Raw genomic sequence first — 19007 nt, 5'->3', positions numbered from 1 at the left:
GCATTTCTCTCCAGTGCCCTACAGGGATCTGCTTGTGGATCACGTTTCAAGCCTCTGGCATAAACCTTCAAAACTAAGACAGTATTACTCAGCCAAAAGCCTGGCATTCCTACCTCAAAAGAGAACTCTCATTCTGCAAGAGGGGAAAAAGAAATTAAAAAGCTATTTGTCCCAGGACAAACACTATGAAAACAAGACTTTAGTGCCTTTAAACCTTCCCATTCCACTAAAGGTTACCAGCAGCCACCCCTAGTTTGTGAAGATAGCTGAAGAAGTCAGGAACAGGCGTGCCTTGGGAAGAAGGTGGAAATCACAATACAATTGAAACATTTTCACGTGGAAGAGGAAATTTTCTAAAAGAAATTTCAAAAGTCCTAATTTTCATCAAGACAAAGGAATAAATTTAATGTTTCAGCTTGTTCCAATAGCAAGCAACCATGTTCACAATATTAACCAGTGAAAACCATTGTCATTTCTGCCTGGAAGTCATTCAGACTTCAACTTTACCACACCACTCTGCATTTGCACAAATTTAACTTTGAGCTCATGTTAGTCTGCCAATACCAGATACATTATAGGGTGGGGAGCAAGTAGAAGAGTCAAATAACAATCTGAACTTCAAATCTTCCTACAAATAAAACAACATTAACAAAACAGTAGTGAATGTGACATAGATAAGCATTTTGTCATCCAAAAAGCAACAGCATCACAAGAAGAAATTTTGAACCCCTTCTATTTTAAAGCTGCAGGTGTTTGAGGAAAAGGTCATGCAAACTTTAACATCAACCTTAAGCACAGGGGTTTTTTTGTTTGTTTTTTTTTTGTATTAAAGTAAACTGATATCATTTTCCAAGTTCCCCACTGTCTGGTATAGATACGATATCAAGTGAAAGCTAAATGATCTGGAGGAAATGCCAGGTGGCAGGATAAAGTACTTAAGAGGATCACAAAAGGGCTGAACAACCTCTGTAATGGAGTCTTCTAGAGCACGTTCAAGCCTTTCTTGTAGAGTCACCTTATTTGCCATTAGCATGCTCAAATGAAACCAAAGCAAAACCCTGGAACTAGTCAGTATTAATTAGGACACAGGTTTTCCTGTCTATACTCCTTTGGGAAAGGGAAGACAGCCAGAGTTCACTCAATACAACAAATAATCGACTTCCACTCCCCTAAGATGACACAGCAGCAGCTGGCAAGAAATTCCAAAGAAATTCATGCTTCTGAGCTTTGGAGCAAGTCCTCTATTTTTGCATGTATGTCCTGACTATACTGGCTTGGAAAAAAAGCAGTGACAGAAACTGGGAACGACTGTAATATGCTTAGCTGATAAAGTTCACTCTGGTAAATTACAGTTAGAAAGAACTCCATAAAAAAAAACATTATTTTTTTTGAATACTCCAATTTGACTTCAGGTTTAATGAAACACAAGTCTCTTGACATCTACTGCACCTGCTTCCATAGTGATCTAGAATTTCAAAACCTTACCAGGTCCCATCATGTATACCTTCTGCTTACAAAGAAAATATTCCATATCTGGCCAAAGTTTTATTCTTTTTCCCTAATGTCCACGATAAATCAGACTTACATATGTCTTTTAATTTATTATACCTGAAAGCTACTAATAAGTCTCAAACATTAAAGGTGGCTTCTCAAGTAGACTGACAACACATGTCTTTTCCTTAACATGTTTCAATGACTGCAGGTAAAACAGTTTACACATAGCAGGTATATAGCCTCTCCTACCAGAGACACCAATTCTACTTGCAAAAAGCAATTCATTGCTTTTTGACATTTCACAATCAGATTTTAAGAAAACTAGGGCAAAGGCATTCCTAGCTACAAGAAAAACACCAATGGGAGGCCGAGTCATTTTCAAAACACTGCAAGTTCATTCTCTGTTGTCTTTTTCACTATTTAAAAGCTCTAAAAACTCTTAAGCATTTTGTACCGGTCCCTCTTTTCCAACATCAGCAACTTTAAACATGTGAAGATTTGCAAAATAAATGTTTATTTTGAGGCTGCCCTTATTTTTGGCCTTTACATATCCACACTAACAAAAAGCAACACCAAATGCTCTAACAGGGCCTGCTAAAAAGAACAAGGAGTCATTTGACTACAATATGTTTACTTCTATTACATCCAGATGCTCTCCAAAAACACGGTATGAGATAATTGCAAATTTATGAGTTCACAGTCTCGTTAGAAACATGATGTTCAAAGAATTTAACAAAACAGAAAAACTGCAAGATACACTAAAGTAAGGCCATGCTATTGCACAAATTTGCTGTTGTGCAAGTTCAGGGTTCCAAGACACAATTTCTTAAAAGATAAACAGGAAGCATTAAGGAATCACTACACAATGCTTGTAGAGCTGCTACTGGTTGGCGGTTTGCCATTTTCCCCTCCCTCCCCATTTCCTGCACCATGTGAGTAAATTTTGCAGCACTGGTAGGAATGAAGAGAAACTGAAGATGGGGTTTGGGGGAAGAGTTACGAGGCACCAAATATTCATGGAAATGTAACAATAAAAAAAGCTAACCTGAACAGCTTGCATGTGTGGTGACTGAATGACTGAGGGCTGTGTGGCTTGAATTACACCCTTGACATGAGCAGTTTGACCAGAAGGCAACTGCACTAGAGTTACAGCTGGAGATCCTCTTCCAGCACTTGATGCAGCTACAGAAACCTGCAAAAATTACAATCATCATGTTTAAGTAACATGCCTTGAGATGTCAGCAGATGTGTTAAGAAGTGATACCAAAAGAAACTGGTTTTGATTCCATATCTAAAATAGCTTAGATGTGTGTAATTATCACACACAGAAATAAACTAGTTTTACTAGTAAGAGTTTGGTATCAATCTTTCCAAATAGTATGGAAAGCTTAAAACTGTCCCCTATCAAACTGCAAATCTGTGGGGTTGTTGTTGTTCTCCCCGCCCCCCCCCCCCCGAGACTTCATGTTTTGTTTTCAATTAAAAACAACCCTAAGCTATCACACACTAAATCTACTGTCATTAGCGTGAAGGTTAGGAAGAACCTAAAAACTTAACAAAAAATATTAATATTCACTGAAGTGGTATGTTGCTGCAACAACGTCCAGGGCAGAATGTTCTTACTCGGGGGGGGGGGGAAAGAAAAAAAAAAGGGGGGGGGTGGGGGGGAGAGTCCAGAACTGCTTTGGTCTTGCCTTGTTGGGCAAGAAGTTTAGTTTGAACTTATGCTTTTCAGATAGCTGTCTCAAGAGATGCAAGAACTTTTCATATAGCAAAAAAAAAAAGTATTGTTAAATAAAGCCATACATGGATTTGTAAATTGCTTTAGTTTAATAAGTCCTCTTTTTTTAATATATATATATATCAAGAAAAACATAGTTGAAGTGTATCAGTGCTTCGATACAACAAGAATAATAAAGAACAGCTGTATCTTCTTTAAGCCTAGCACAGCTGAAGAAAGTGTTCTGTTTAGGAATAAGCTGATTCCTTTTTCTGATGACATTTTAGAGCACACACAGCTTTCCCCAGCCCTTGGCTCTCAACCATCAGTAGTGAGGATGAATGGATTAAGAGACACACACCTATGGGCTAAGAAATAGTTCAGTATTTATGCTATAACTGTTAAGTCTATTAACAGAAACAAATACTGAAGCAAAGGGAAAAGACTATGATTGATCTCAAGTTCTGTGTGATGAAATATCTCTAAACTCAGAAAAGGAAGAGAATGACAAACATAAATCATACAATAAAATGAGGTATTGTGTTTTTGTAAGTAAACTGCATTGAAAAAACTTATTTCTATATTCTGCATACAAGAATAAACCCAGACTTGTATCTACAATTCTGGTATGAGCAGTAAAGGTAAAAATAGATGACAGTGAGAAGAAAAATATGATGAATGCTGAATAAAAAAAACAAAAACCAAATTTTTGTATTTTTCTGTATTCACGTTGAAGGTTTTTTGGAATTATCTTGAAGAAACAATGTTTCCAGCAAACAGAGACAGGATCTTGTCAACATTCACTATGTAATTGTTCAATTGTTATAGGAAACTGAACCACTGTTCAGGAAATAGAACAATTGAGGGCATTTCTAACCCCAAAATGGAAACAATTATTCCTTAAAGGGCATTAAATGACAATACATAAATAGACATACAAACTTTCTTCCCAATGTATAAAACAAACATTATCATCAGAAGTAGGTATTTGAGATCTAGAAAGTCTCGAAGATCTGAAGAGTATGATCTATTTTGTGTCAAAGCTGACATCATCCTAAACCCAAGCTTCAAGGAAAGAGCATGGAACAGTCTAAATGTTTACAAAGCATGCTAACTTTTCAAAACATTACAAAGACAATTTCACCAAACCTTTTGATTTACTGCTATCTCTGTGAGAGCTGCAATCTGATACAATACTCTATCAGAAAGAACTTTCTGAGTACAACGCTCACAAAAAAGTACAAGGTGAACAGTTTATGAGTTTGTTTTTAGTACACAATGGGTCAGGCACACACAATCAGGAAGTAATCCAGTACTCAAGATTAAAAAACACCACATGAATTTAAAACCTCCTTGTTCAGTATGACCACACAAAAAAAAAAAGACAATCTCACTCAGCTAATACTCTTTTAGACTAAAGTTTACAATACTGCAACAGAAATTGTTTTGTTCCCATTAATTCAGATAAAACTGGATCAAACCAAAAGTGATTTCTTTGTTTGTTTATACCTATTTTAAACAACTCAATTTGATTTGATCACTATTTGCCAAGTTTCCACAAATATCTGAAGGTTACACAATGTGTAATGTATGAACTTTACTTTAAAACATCTGTGATTCTTTTGTATTAGGTTTGTTTTCCATAACTAACAGTGAAAAAAATGTCTTTCCAACTTCATATTCTGCATCTCTTTTATAAATATTAGAGATTATTAAACCAATTTTGATTCACATTTCCCTTTGCATTGTTTTCAAATTGAATATTCCTGTGTTAACTGAAAAACTAGAACCTTTTGACGCGATCAGGCATAAATGCTGACTGAAACAGACTTGGCAAAAACTTTCTGACATCAATGATAAGCAATGCTACCTCTAACATCATTACTTCAAGGGCTGTCTGGCACAACAACTGAAAACAATCCACAGAAGCAACTCAGTAACACAGAAGGTGAAGGGAAGCCTAACACATTAAGTAGCTGGTTAAACAGTCTAAGGGTTATGTCCCTGACAATAGCAAAGATGCTGTCATGTCCTTTTAGATTCTATCCTCTTAGGTATGCGACAGTCAAGTCCAATAGCTTCAACAAATACCAACAATGCATTGTTATAGCAGTATGGTCCCATACTTCATGTTTAGAAGTGTAAGTGCTCCCTCTTCCAAGAGGGGAGAGAAAAGTCGGCAGCAAAAAAGATTATGAACTATCTTCATACTGAGGCACACATTCTTTCAGAGAAAGAGGTTACTCATCAGTTATCTGACTTCAAAATGCATTGTCCATCTGAACAGTTTTACTGTGGATGTATGCACTCTCATCACCCAAGGTCAGATAACTTTTCCCTACATAGTACTACAGCGTTACATTTACATTCAACCCCTCATACCTCAAACATTGCTGATATGAAGTACGCAGTGCACAGCTCCATCTGATTTCTGTCCCTGCTGTAGAATCTGAACACTACAAGGTTTCTAGAAGTAACGTGAAAAGTACTTCTGGAAAAATAAAAAAAGGCAAACCCATCCTGGATTCACCTAATAGAAGAGCAAAGGACTCACCACACTCAGGCACCAAGCAGCCTCTACAAGGAAAAGCTAAAGACACTGAAGTTTTGGTCAATGCCAAAGCTAATGCCAAAAAAGCAGCACATAGTTTTAAGGAAGACAAGGTTAGACTGATTCCAGCCATTTGGTGACAGCATACCCTTGAGGAAGCACAAAATGGTGACAAGGCTACAGATTTATAATGTTCTAACATCAACTTTGCTAAATATCCTGGACTTCCATGGGGCAGGCTGGTTTTAGAGCCATATTTACAACAGCCTGGCCAACTTCTACAGGGCTTAATCTGCTGGGAGCAAGATTTAACACAAAGCTTGATGCTGAGAGCCCATAAGAATATACCTTAAAGTGCTAAACCTGAGCAGTCCCAGCTTACAATGGCTATGCACTCCAGGCTCCAGAAAACTCCCCCTGCTCTCTCCAACAGCAGCTCTCCCATTATAAATCCTGACCCATGTCTAGTTCAGGACCAGCACCAAGAATTCCAACAGATTGTATCTCAGATCAAGACAGCAGACAGCTCTACTGATAGACAGAACATGACAAAATTCACAAAAAGTGATTCAAAGAAGAACCCATCAAGGATGTAGGATTAAAGAAAAAAACCACAACTGAAAGTATTTTGTCAAATCTGAAAAAAGTCTTAGTACATTCCTCTTACATTTTTGTAGTTATATTTAGTGTAGCTGAGCACAGGATGACACAGAATGCAACATGGCCTCTAGAAATCCTGCAAAAGGAACATCTATTTTCTCTTTGAATGCCAAATGCAGATATAACTGTTCCAAGATACAAGTTTGACAACTGTCAACATTATCAGAATATTTCAATCCAAATTAACTTCCTTTTAAGAACAGCCCTATATGTATTAATATAAGATCTGTGCATGAGAGACAGAACCCATGGAGCCCATCTCAAAACAGGTTGAGAAGTTTTCCACCTTGCACCATTGTTCTTCCCCAAAGAAAGGCATCAAGCTTCTGTACAGGTGTTCTGTACACCTCTAACAGCTTCTAAAGACAACCACCCAAAGTTTTACAAATTAGCAGTTTCTTACCTAATTCTTTTGGTGGCTGGATCACCAAAACTATACCGTGTCAATTTATTAACTGGCTGAAAGTGAGTGATGCAAGAAATTCAACTATAAACACTATCTTACTCTAGCTTAATTAATTTTATTTAAAAAACAACCCTTTCAAGATAGAAATTGTCAATTTTGCCTCAATGGATGAAAGATGTATCTCATTTTTGCTAGTTTCTAATTTACTAATTTTTGCTTTTGCAAAAAAAGTAATTTTACTTTCATCACCAGAAAATTGCAGGAGTATATAGCAATATCTATTACACAAGCTGGGGGGGTTGGGGGGGGGAAGACAAGACGCTATCTTATCTCTACTAATAATGTATAATAGGTCCTACTTAGCATTGGAGGTTATCCCATCACACTATAGTGCTCCAGCCCAGACATTCTTAATGTCTCTGCTCCCTCCCAACAGGGGAAGACATTAAGAATGCTTCAGCCCAAAACAATTTCTGCCCTCTAGAGATTAGCATCTTATTGAATACCTGGTCCACCTTTTTAAAACTAAATGGCAGGTATTTCTTTAAAAAGCCTGAACTCCAGAAGAAGGAAAAAAAACCCCACAAAACCCCCACCTCCCATGCAGTTTTATCCCTCAGTATTTTGCTAGTCATTCCCTGGCCAAAGTCATAATTAAACAAAAAAAAGAGCAAATTAAAAACCATGGAAATCTATCTGAACATTAAAAAACCCCCCACTTTCTTTACTGTGAGGGCAGTCAAATACTGGCACAGGAGCCCAGAGGGGTTGTAAAGACTTCATCCTTGGAGATACTCACAACCCAACTGGACACAGTGCTGGGCAACCTGCTCTGGCTGACCCTGCTTGTGCAGCAGCGTTGGACAAGATGATCTCAAGAGGTCCCTGCCAAACTGAACCATTCTGTGATTCTTTGATAATACACAGAAAACCACGAATTGAGTATTAAAAGACAGTGTATTAAAATGCTTTACTTCTGACTGAACAAAACCAAGGTTGAACAAATATTTGGCTGAGAAAGGCAAACAAAAACCCCACAGAGATGTCTGAAAAGGAGCCCTTAGTTTCAGTGACCAGGCATTTTAGCTCTTGGTAAGAATCAACCCATTCTTTTCTCATCTTTCTGCATATTTGCAAGAAAATTAGTAGGAGAGATGACTGGAAGTTGGTACAAGGTACATTTCAGTCACTTTAAATGGCTGTCTTAACTGCACTCCTCCAGAGGCCAAAGAGGGAGAAGGAGCTATCTGTGCCCTTCTGTAACAGTCAAAATACAGAGACGCTGGACCAGCAGCACAGCCACAAATTCCTCAGAAACACCCCAAGTTTCCCATCCCATACCACCAAAAGCAGACGAGAGATGTCCCACAAGAGGTCCCTGCCTCACGCAGGGGTTAACCTCTCAACGGCCCCCTCTAACCCTCACCATGACAAAGGGTCTCACCTTCTGAGCCGGCCAGGTAGGAACATAAGCTAAGAAAGTCCTCCTCATCTTAAGCCAAAGAAATGTCACAACAAGGCCTCTCAGCAATAAGCTTTCTGTCAGGGCCCACTTTTCCAAAAGAAATGCTGTGGCAGTTCAGCCTCAAGGTGCCAAGGGGGTGGGTGCGACTCCCAGCCGCCCCAGGCAGGGAGGGTGGTGGCACGGCCAGCAGGCCCCAGGCAGCGGCCAGCCAGGCCCGCGGCACTGCCAGGCAGCTGAGGTGACAGGCCTGTCCGCTGGAGGCCTCTCAGCTTCACCGGTTTTCACAGAGTGGCACAACGGCACCAACTCCGCTTTTCTGGATGGCCCAGGGGAGGGACATGCACTCCAGCTATGAGCACCGAGCAGCTCCGACAGGTCCAGGCCAACTCTCTGGGCCGTCTTACCAAAAAGAGGGACTCCTAGATGTAAACTCCGGACTGTTATCCTGAGCCTTCAAACTTAAGTGCACGTGTTTCATTTTAGTGCTAACTGACCAAGATCCATCGGTCCTTCAGAGTTACTAGTTTTAACTGAAAGACCTGAGGCCCATGCCCAGTATGGCTGAACCTTCACACACAGTACTCAAGCATTAAATGCAGATAAACATAAAAAGTGTTCTCCCTGGGGACCTGGCAGCAGCACTCCTACAGCATTAGTGACAGCTTTGTCTCTAGATCAACATTAAAAATCCCAAGTAGCAGAATTCACAGGTATTTTCTTCAGAAACTATTGCACAAGCCAATAGATTTTACACATAAAACACCCTATGAAGTTAAAACACAAAATTTGAACTGAACTATCAAAGAAAGAAGAAATGAGGGGATGACATCAGCAGAGCAAACCAAATAAAATTTTTGGTTTCATGCTCCATTCTTAAAGAAAAAAAACCCAACCAAACAGTATTCCCAATGCTGCACATATCACAACCACAAAAAATGCCACAGGTAACAAAACCAACAAATAAGCTTTCATAAATATTTTGCAGTCTACCTTCTGTCTGAAGACCTGACAAAAGGCAGGTGCATTCAGTCTTGAAAATACACCTATCATGTGAATCAAATATCTAACATACCAAATAAATGGCATCAAATCTTACCGAGTAACTTCTAACTTACGATGATGAAGAAATTCTGTAAGTTGTTTTTTTAAAATCAGTTCCTTTATTTCACAAAGGGTTTTGAAGATCCTTCTAAGGGGCCTATACAGCTTCCTGAAGCTATAAATCTTAGTACTGGCAAGAACTCAAGCGCTTGTTTCTCTCAAGTGCTGAATGTTTCAGTGCATATTTTTAATGTTTGAGCATTATTACTACGCCATCTTTTATCCATTAACTACCAAAGAAGAATCCAGGTATTACTACCATACAGAACATGTAATGTATATTTTTAGAATTCCAGACACTGTCACCGGATGCACAGGGGTGAAACAAAACAAGCATACATTAAAAATGTACAGACAAAACACATTCTGTACAAACACTGGAACTAGGAAAGAGCCATGGTTATTTTTATTCATTTTTCATTTTTGTTATACAGCACATCTTCAAGATACACACACGTTTTAACTATATTTGATCTTGCAGCCACCTCAATTCTTTAAGACCCTGTTCCCATCTCCATAACAAACATAATCATCTTGGAAAAGTGGGAAGAAAAAAAAATAAAATAAACCAAATTGTGCCTACTGATCACTCTGAAAAGCCTGTTCTCCTAAAAGTGTTACCTTTAAACAGACCTGATGTTGTACTATCCCTTTATTCAACACCGCAGGCACAGTTTTCAGTATACCTTTGCTATATTTTTCCTATTTAATAACAAGACTTACAGAACATGAGAACTCCATACAAACTGATAATTCAAAAAAATCACAGCAGTTCTGAATATCACTTTATTGATTCTTCTCATCTTTCCACATTTCAACTTACCTCAGATCCTGGGGAAATCTGACTTTGGCCTGGCTGATTCTGAAGGTGACCAGCATCTCCCTCTGGCACAGAATCCACTGCACTGTCATCCTGTTGGGATTCAACCATGTCCATGGTCATCTGTCTAAAAGTAAGTACATACACATCTAAATAATGCAGTACAGGGAGGTATATCAGGCACCTAGGGAGAAAAGAGCAATTCCAGACTATTTTATATTTAGAGCAGACAACTATCAGAAAATGAACGGATTTCTCTCAAAACTATCAGATCAACTGAAGTCCTTTCTTCCTGTTCCCCCCTATTAAAATATTCATTCATATAGCCAGGAGCTCTAAAACAAGTACTTTGGAAAGCTGCAAGGAGGGGCAGTTCTGGAAATGTTTCTCAGGGGAGGGACAAGCACAGGGTCCCACGCAGTGTTAACAGCAGGGCTGGGAGCACAGCACTCCAGAGCAGCCCACCAGCACTGTCCGCAGCAGGTCACTTGTGCCTCACGTCTCCCACCAGACAAGGCTTAAGTTGACCAGCCATGTGCTGCTACAGCCCTCTCAAACCTTCTGAGATACCGACCCCCAACTGGGATCTATGCTTGAATTGTCCATAAACTACTTGCGGCTCAAGACTCACAACTACTCTTCTCGTTTTGCAGGTTTAAAAGTAGGGTAAGTTTCATAGAAGAATAAGGAAGTCCCTGACCCTCAATTTAAACTATGAGTTTAAACTCTATAGAGAAAGCTTCCAAATATATCTGCTATATAAAAATGCAATTACCTGACAGTTGCTTTTCCATATTTCTTGGCACACTTAGTCATAACGGAAGGTGTGTGTTTTAAAACAAGAGCTCGGTTCTCTTCGGCTCCCTTTCTCTCCTACCAAACCCTGCACTGAAGGTGCAACATTGAACAGGTGATGTCACAAACATTGCCATGGCAACAGGTCAGTTTACAAACAGAACAGAGACAGGATAGGGTCTGGCAGAGGAAGGCAGGATGCCCTGCGGGCACGCTCCCACCAACACCTTACTTACACAAGGAATAGAGGCCGCAAAAGGAAGACCTGATATAGTTGTGGGATTTAAGAGGCAGCAAATCTCGCTTCCTCGGGTTCAGCTACCATAACTAGGGGATGGCAAGCCTGTCTGAACACCAAGTTCAACTATTTCAACTGGCTGATAGTTACTGCAGTTTCTTCCCAAGTCTTACACTGAGAGGTGGAAGAGATGAGGAAGGAAGTCTGCTACGTGCCTGACTCCGAGGCTCCTGAATTTAGTCTCACATGTTAAAAGTTAGCTATGCTAAATCAAATTAAATGTAAACCCAACTCCTTTTGCGGCACTATTTTATAGAATATTCCACAATCTTTGAGGAAAACAAGGTGTTTTTTTAAAAAAAAAATCACCTTTTCTGCCTAGAATACAGGCATGAAAATATGAAAAGGAATCCAGTCAAATGATGCAGAGAAGCATATTTCTAGCTTATATTCCTCCAATGGTATTCTACTGACCAGACTTAACAGTACTATAGCTAGTGGTAGCAAAGCTGTACACAAGTCAAGATTTTATGGGTTAACAGTGTTTCTGCCACAGAGGTTACATACTCTATGGCAGTATCAATTCAGATTAGGTTTGTAAGGAGACATTTTATACCTAAAATCTTTCTATGTTCCCGTCTTGTTAGTTACCACTAATTACCTTTTTCTCTAGATACAATCGAATTAAATATCTACTGAAATTCACCAAAGTTGAGCAGCCCTGGGGAGAATGTTTTCACCAAGCTTTCCACCATAATATTCCATGTCAGATGTTTATCTTATCAAATCATTCTGGTTTTATATATGCATTCAATATGACAATAAAAAAGTAGAGGGGAGGAAAAAAAAAGTTCCTCCTTAGTAAACTAGGACCATCCATAGAGTCTCAAACATAAAGGCTCTATCTGGTTCATCTAAGAAAGCCTCCATAAGCTTCAGAACAGCTCACACACTAAGTAAGATTAAAAGGTGCATAGGTACTGGCAACACATTCATCACAATCTCTTCCTAAAGATGGGAATATAGTCAGAATTAATTCACTTTATAGAAGCCCTGAAGTATTTTCTTATCCAAAGCCAGCTGTCACAGATAACCTACTGCTGAAAAAAACCCCAAGGTTGTGGTGGTTGGGGTTTTTTTCCCTACTGAATGCATTCCATAGAAATTTTACCTGGAAAGAACCATTCTTCATGTTGTAAAAAAAAAATAGGGTTCAGTTTCCTAATTTTAGCTTAATTCCTCATGGACTGCAGAATACTATAAGAAAATCTATTTATTTTTACTAACTTGATTTTTCTCCCAAAATATTTTCATCTGCTGTGCTCCAGTACCTGAGTTAGCAAATAGCTATGAAAAGAGCATGAGTGCAGCAGAAAATCTAACAAAAAGTTATTCCTAGTATTTTACGAAATACAGTACAAAGGATTGTATTTTTTAGATTATCTATATTAAATTAAAAAAACAACAGCAACTTTTATACATGCCAGTGAAATGACAAATATGACATACAGGAAAAACTCAAGAATTTAATATTTTTTTTTTCCATCTATAATTGTGTATATTCTGACTCTTAATGCAAATGATTTCCTATTTTAATTCTTTAGCAAAGTGGAGTAACATCTGAAAATTTGTAACTGTTTTAATTAGCTTTTTTTTTTTTTTTTTGACTGCCATAAAATGCAACTGTTACCCCAGAACACAGTAAAATACACTTCCTAGATAAGCTAAAATCCATTTCTTTTGACAACCTGGTAATTCTAGTATGTTAGTATAGCCTATAAAACTGAAACAAAAGTAACAAAGGGCATAAGTACTTTTAAAAGATACACTAGTCATCTTGGCATAAAACTTCAATGAGAAAGATGACTAAAGACAAAATGTAGCACACTAGTATCATAATTCAGACACTTTACAAGATTATGAATCTTCTGTAGACCTAACCACAGGGGATTACTAAATTTGCAGCTGAAGGTCAGTTGCAGTCATCTGAGCCCACAGCGTTAGAAGTGGTATAGCCACACAGGGAGAGCCATGTCACTTCATGTGGGCTTGGTGCAGAGCTCAAGGCCATGCATGCTAAGGAACTCCTGAATTTCACAGTCCAGTCCAGGTTATCACTGTCTTTAGTGCACTCTCAAACAATCAGATTCCTATAACCTGAGTTGTACAGGTTTTATATTTCCTGCATTATCTCATATATCATTTTACCATGAATACATCAAACTGTTTTTAATAAGTATACAGAAAAATACAGAGCAAAATCATAACTATGTTTTTTTTCTAAAACATCACTAATATGGACTGTGGTAAGAAACAGTTATTAATCCAATCCAGAAACTACCAACATAATAGGTTTCCACATGTATCACACTCAGTCTACACTGCAATGAAATTCTAACATATTTATTGCTTTTAAGTTTCAAAGTAAGAAAAAAGAAAATCACTTGCCAAGCACTTAAATACTTTATAACCGTGCATCAGTAGGAGTACACACCACACTTTAAAGTTTTCATTCCCTTCTTCCTATTTTAAAGGAAAACCAAGCAGTTATAAAGTATACAGTCTTAGGTCCTGTTTAAAGTTATATAATGTTTTTCTTCACTATATGTTTAATTATATACAAGCTTTAATCTTATATTCAATATTAATACATTCATTTCTTACATTTTCCACTTTGGTTTCTTACCATTGCTGAACAGTAATTTTAAATATTAGTCTGCATTTTTAAATTAATGAGCAAGTTATACCTCTCCCCTCCCATAAAAAGGGGGCAAAAAATGGCTTTGCATAATGTAGGCAAAGATACCCGCTTCTTCCTACAAAACAGCAAAGAAATCTTCAGGATCTAGCAGGAGGTTTAACTGCTAACTAGCTAGTAACATTTCAATGTATATTAGTGCCTGTTTACTATAGTCACTAAGACTAACATACAGTAAGTCAGTAGCAGGTAAACACTGATTAAGAAGATGCATACAGTGCAAATCAAAAGGTTCTTCAGCTGAAAGCAGCAGCACCCCTCATAGGACAATATTGACAGCATCAGCTAAAGGAAAGCATTCCCCAGATGACCTAGAAAACTGGAAGTAATTTACAGCTGGAGGTATGAACCTTTTATATTTTTGTGCACGGGTAAAAGGTGAAGGATAGCATCCCTATCAAGATGTGCTCTTGTGTAACGAAGAGCACAAAAAATTCTTTCACTCCCCCCCAATACTGCTGTTTGGTTTACAATTACATCACTGAATATTAATATAAATATTTAATCTCTAATGGTGAAATTAAACCACATAAGCAAATTGCTACAGCATTTTGCACAACTGGAAATGTGTGACTGTAATTAAATACCCAGAGACATTTTAAAGACAAATTCTTTATTTCAACAATTCTTAATACATCAGAGACTGTTTACAAAGGTGGCTTATTAGAAAGGAAATTGTAAGGGGCTAAGAAATAAGTTTCAGCCCTTGCTCCAAATCTCTTTGAAGGCTTTTATGCACAGGGAAGTTACTAGAAAGCAAGGATGTGAATTTACAAACACCTATTCTGCATTTACTGATGACCCCACAGTGAGTGTGGAAACTCTCAGAATGCACTGGTTTCAGAAGAGCATTGTGTTTTCAAGTTTATAATCTGTTTTAGTACGCTGCTTTGTGAAGCACTCCGGGTGGCAAGGTGGTCACAGCATTCAGCCAGGTAAAATGAGTAACAGTGCAACAGACCAGATTCTGAAAGTGTAATCTTTCCATTAAGCTTTCAGTATCAGCAGGATACTAAGTTTCTTGTGTCTCCTAAACTCTAATGCGTTTCCTCGTTTTCTTCCCCAACCTTTTCTTCCTAGGCTATCTTAACAAAATCCTCAAAAAAGCCTTAAAAACTCAACCCGCCATTACCGTAAGCACAAGCATACTACCCATCACTCTGCATCTGCCGCCTCAGTAATCCAGGCAAGACAGTGCTGAGTCTGCTCTGTGAAGAGGACACATGGTCCCCGTTTAGAAGAAGAGCCCAACCAGTCCCTGAACAGGTATGAGGATAATTTAAGGATCGGTATCTGCGGAACCATTTAACATGCGGCTCCACTCAGCACCAACTGACATGCTGTCATGGCAGTAGTGGAGGCAGACAAGACCCTCAAACTTTTAAGCAACACCTAGGACTCACGAAGCCCACCGCGCTCCTCTCCCACCTGTCGTCCTGTCCCAGCTCGGAAAACCCGGTGCGCAAGGATGCAACCAGGCCTACCGGACCAAGTGGGAAAACCCACCAGGCACCAAGGCCTACCCCCCACGGCCAGCGCTCTCCCCTCCACCAGGGCACCCCGCCGGCAGCGGGGGCAGCACCCCGGAGGCCCCAGGGCCCTGCCGCCCCGGGGCCCTCCGACTGCCGGGACAAGGCGCGCTGCTCCCTCGCCGCACGGCCGACATGCGAGTCGCGCCGATCTCCCTCCCAAGCCTCGCTCCGGAGGAAGGGCCCGACCCGCAGCGCGCCAGGGCCCGGCGGGCACCTCGGCCCCCGGGCTGTAACGGCGCAGGGCGCTCCGCACGTCCCCCTTCCCCGGCTGCCGAGACGCCTCGGGGCCGCCCGACAGAGCCGAGCCGAGCCGGGCCGGGCCGGGCGGGCCCTGAGCGGCCCTCCCTGAGCGCGGCGCGCTCCCGGCCGCCGGCGGGGACGCGCCTCCGCCCCCTCCCGCGCGCTCCCAGCGGCAGGGGCCGCGCCGAGCGGCACAGCGCCCCCCTGCCCTGCCCTGCTCTGCCCTGCCCTACCCTATCCTCCGCTCCCCTCCCCTCCCCTCCCCTCCGCGCTGCCAGGGCCGGCCGCTGCCCTCCGCGCTCCCCCGCTCCCGGCCCGCAGGGGGTCGGGCTGCGCGCACACGTGTCCCCGCCCCCTCCCGCACTCACCCGCCGCCCTGTACGTGCTGCCCCCGTCACAGGGGGTGGGGGGGATTGGGCCGGGCGCAGCCGCGCGTCGGCCTCACGTCAGCGCTGATGCAGCCGCGCCGCCGCGGGGGCGCTGAGGAAATGGCGTCTGCGGCGACTCCCAGCCCCAGCGGCCGCGGAAGGAGGAGGAGCCGGAGCTTAGGCGGCGCCGCCGACTGGCTACGGGGCGCCCAACGGCCGGCGCGCCGGCCAACCGCCGCCGCGGGGCTGCCGGCTGCGCCTGTCATTGGCTGGGGGCGGAGGGGGCGGGACGAGCTGGCTCGTGTGGGGGAGGGGCGGGCCTCACCGCTGCCGGGGGGGGGGGTTGGGGGTTGGGGGTGGTGGGGCGGCGGCTCGGCGGGCTTATCGCGCAGGTCGTGTGGAGCCCGGCCATGGCCGGCGGTGCCGGGCTGCTTCGGCTCGGGCCGGGGCGTCCTCAGCGGCGGCCGAGGAGGTGGCCTCGCTCCCCGGACGGGGTTCGCACTCGAAGGTGCGCGATAGCGGGGGTGCGGTACTCGGCCGCTCTCCCCGCCGGCCGGGCTCCGCCGATAAGGGCGGTGGTGGTCTGGGCCTCGGCGGAGCGGCCTCCCCGCAGAGCCCAGCCGAGGCGGGGCTGGCGCTGGCGCTCTCCCCGAGCCGTCCCCCGGGAGCGGGGTCGCCGCACAAAGCGCCGGTTGTCCCCTCGGCGGTGCCGGAGCGGTGAGGTACAAGGAAGCTTGCTGGGGGACCGGCAGGCAGCCGGCCGGTGGGACAGCCAGCCCGCCGAGCTAGTGCCCGCAGCTGGTCTTTAAATTCTTCTGTTGACTGAAAAAGCACATTCCTCACATCAGTTGTTCCTAATTGTGCGTATTTTTCCTTTTGAAGTATGGCATCGTGTTTTGCATTTGGTCGGCCAAATAAACCGGCAGCTGCCGGCAGATAACGAACGGGAGCTACGTGCGCGTTTCCCTGCCCGCTACCACAGGATACGTTCAAATGTCATGAGTCATGTTTGGTTTGTGCTGTGTGTTTGAGCGTTTCTTGTTCCAGGAAGTGTAAGGCCCGTATTCTCAGTTTTAATAATAGTAAAGTGCCATAAATTCTTGGGCACTAAACTCGGTTGCTAGAGGAGTTTTAACATCCTATGTCTTACTGCTGTTCGGTATTTTACAAAGTAGTGTCAGAAGGGATGAGTCTAAAGTACATTTTAAATTACGTGTCTATACATCACTCCACTTGTATTCTGAAGTTGCATAATGTATTTGCCCATTTTTATGTAATTTTTTTTTCTGTGAGAAACTATTCAATAGTGTGCTAAATAAGAATGAAAAACCTAAGTTAATTTCACATGACTCATTGTGATTAAAGAATTGGAGGATGTGTGTGTCAGGATTGGTAGTATGTCTGTACAGGTCAAATATTCAGCCTTATTCATGGAGTGAAGAGAACCTAGGTATTGCTTTCCTGTGTTTAAAAAAAGTCAAATAACTCTTGCCTCTGACTTCATGAAAGATGAATTATATTTATTTGCAAAGGTTTTTGCCTTTAAGCATTTAGGTTTGTTAATTTGCCTCACAGAAGTTATTTGACACAGCTATCAAAATCATAGCCTAGTGCAAAGGATACAAAGCATTTAATGCCCCTATTGCTTATGCAACTTTTCAGTTTTCATCCTACATTTCCTTTGTTGAAATATTGAACACCACACCCTTCCTGTTTTGAGTTCTGTTTCCCTCCTTTTGTTTGTTGCATATATTTCACGTGTCTTTTCAGGCTTTTAAATAGGAGTTTTTCTTCCCATGATTAATAACCTTCTGGTTTGACAGCCAAGCCACTAGATACAATATCGTTATGCTCATTCATCAAAAGATGTGTTTTATTAGAAAACCTCTGGTCAGTTAGAAAATATTTGATAGAATTATAAGATAATCAAATGAGCAAGCAAGTGTAAAACTACTGAGAATAACTCTGCTGAAGCCTTTGGAAGAAATTCCGTCTTTGCTCAGTATACTTAAGAAGCCAAGAGTAACTGTTGTGATACTAGTAGCACCTCAAAAATATTTTTGAGAGTAGAAATCTGATTACAAACAGGAAGAAATTTCGAATGAGTGTGTTAAATAATGGAAACCACTGGAGTCAGTTATTTATAAATAAGCTGAGAATTTCCATGGAACTCTTACAGTGTGGATTTGGAAAAGTAGTTATTTTCTGTTAGTTTTCAAGTAAGTCATAAGCAGCTTTGAAATGTTTAACTAAGAATTTATTACTATTTATACATCTTCTCTGATAATTTAATGAAGTGTATCAGAGGAGTGGGTGAACTGCCAAGGGGAGTTAGTCCTCAGTGGTATAAAAATGAACGACTAACTCGCTTCAGTTCTTGATACGGCTTACTGAGGTTGGTGCGCTGGAAGAGAAGGGCAATGAAGAGGAAGTGTTGCATTCTTACTGTGGCAGGGTTGGGGCACTGTATTTGTTAGCAGAGGCCAGAACGACCTTTGCTACAAAAGTGCATCACTTTAAGTTAAATTATTCTAATTAAATTGGTATTAATCCCTGATATGAACCAATTTAATTTCAAATGCGAAGACCCAAAGTAATCCATAAGAAGACCGCACAGGTCAGGATTCTTTATGATTGTCATAATTTACATAAGATGGTTATGAACATAGATTTGAAATCCGGGCACTTTGCTGCCATCAGAATGACTACCTGGGTCATCTCCTCTCTAACCTGAAATGTCCAACCCAATGCTACGTCCTGCAGATTTAATGAAGTATTAACAATTCAGTAGCAGTTGCTGTTTGATTGTTTTTTGGCTTTGATAGGCAAAGTCAGAACTTCTGTAAAGAGAAGTTAAAA

The 19007-nt window shown here is 41.4% G+C and overlaps 1 protein-coding gene across 7 annotated transcripts in view; it reads right to left on the bottom strand.

The window, feature by feature from the left end:
* The window catches only part of CREM (cAMP responsive element modulator), a 37221-nt gene extending 20920 nt beyond the window's left edge, over positions 1 to 16301 (bottom strand). Inside the window, exons 1-4 of one of the 7 annotated variants that reach the window (XM_049798463.1) lie at positions 16149 to 16301; positions 10993 to 11105; positions 10221 to 10344; positions 2540 to 2686 (exon numbers count right to left, since the gene is read on the bottom strand). In XM_049798463.1, the coding sequence (XP_049654420.1) occupies positions 2540 to 2686; positions 10221 to 10344; positions 10993 to 11033 (312 nt within the window). In that variant the 5' untranslated portion in view covers positions 11034 to 11105; positions 16149 to 16301. The remainder of the gene's footprint in view (positions 1 to 2539; positions 2687 to 10220; positions 10345 to 10992; positions 11106 to 16148) is intronic. The other 6 variants (XM_049798467.1, XM_049798466.1, XM_049798464.1 and 3 more) reach the window with 6 other exon arrangements.
* Between the last annotated feature and the right edge of the window lie 2706 nt (positions 16302 to 19007).

This window comes from Accipiter gentilis, chromosome 4 (assembly GCF_929443795.1).
Source record: "Accipiter gentilis chromosome 4, bAccGen1.1, whole genome shotgun sequence".
Taxonomy (NCBI): domain Eukaryota; kingdom Metazoa; phylum Chordata; class Aves; order Accipitriformes; family Accipitridae; genus Astur; species Astur gentilis.
Note: the sequence above shows the minus strand (reverse complement) of the source record. Positions and strands in the feature narration are given on the sequence as shown.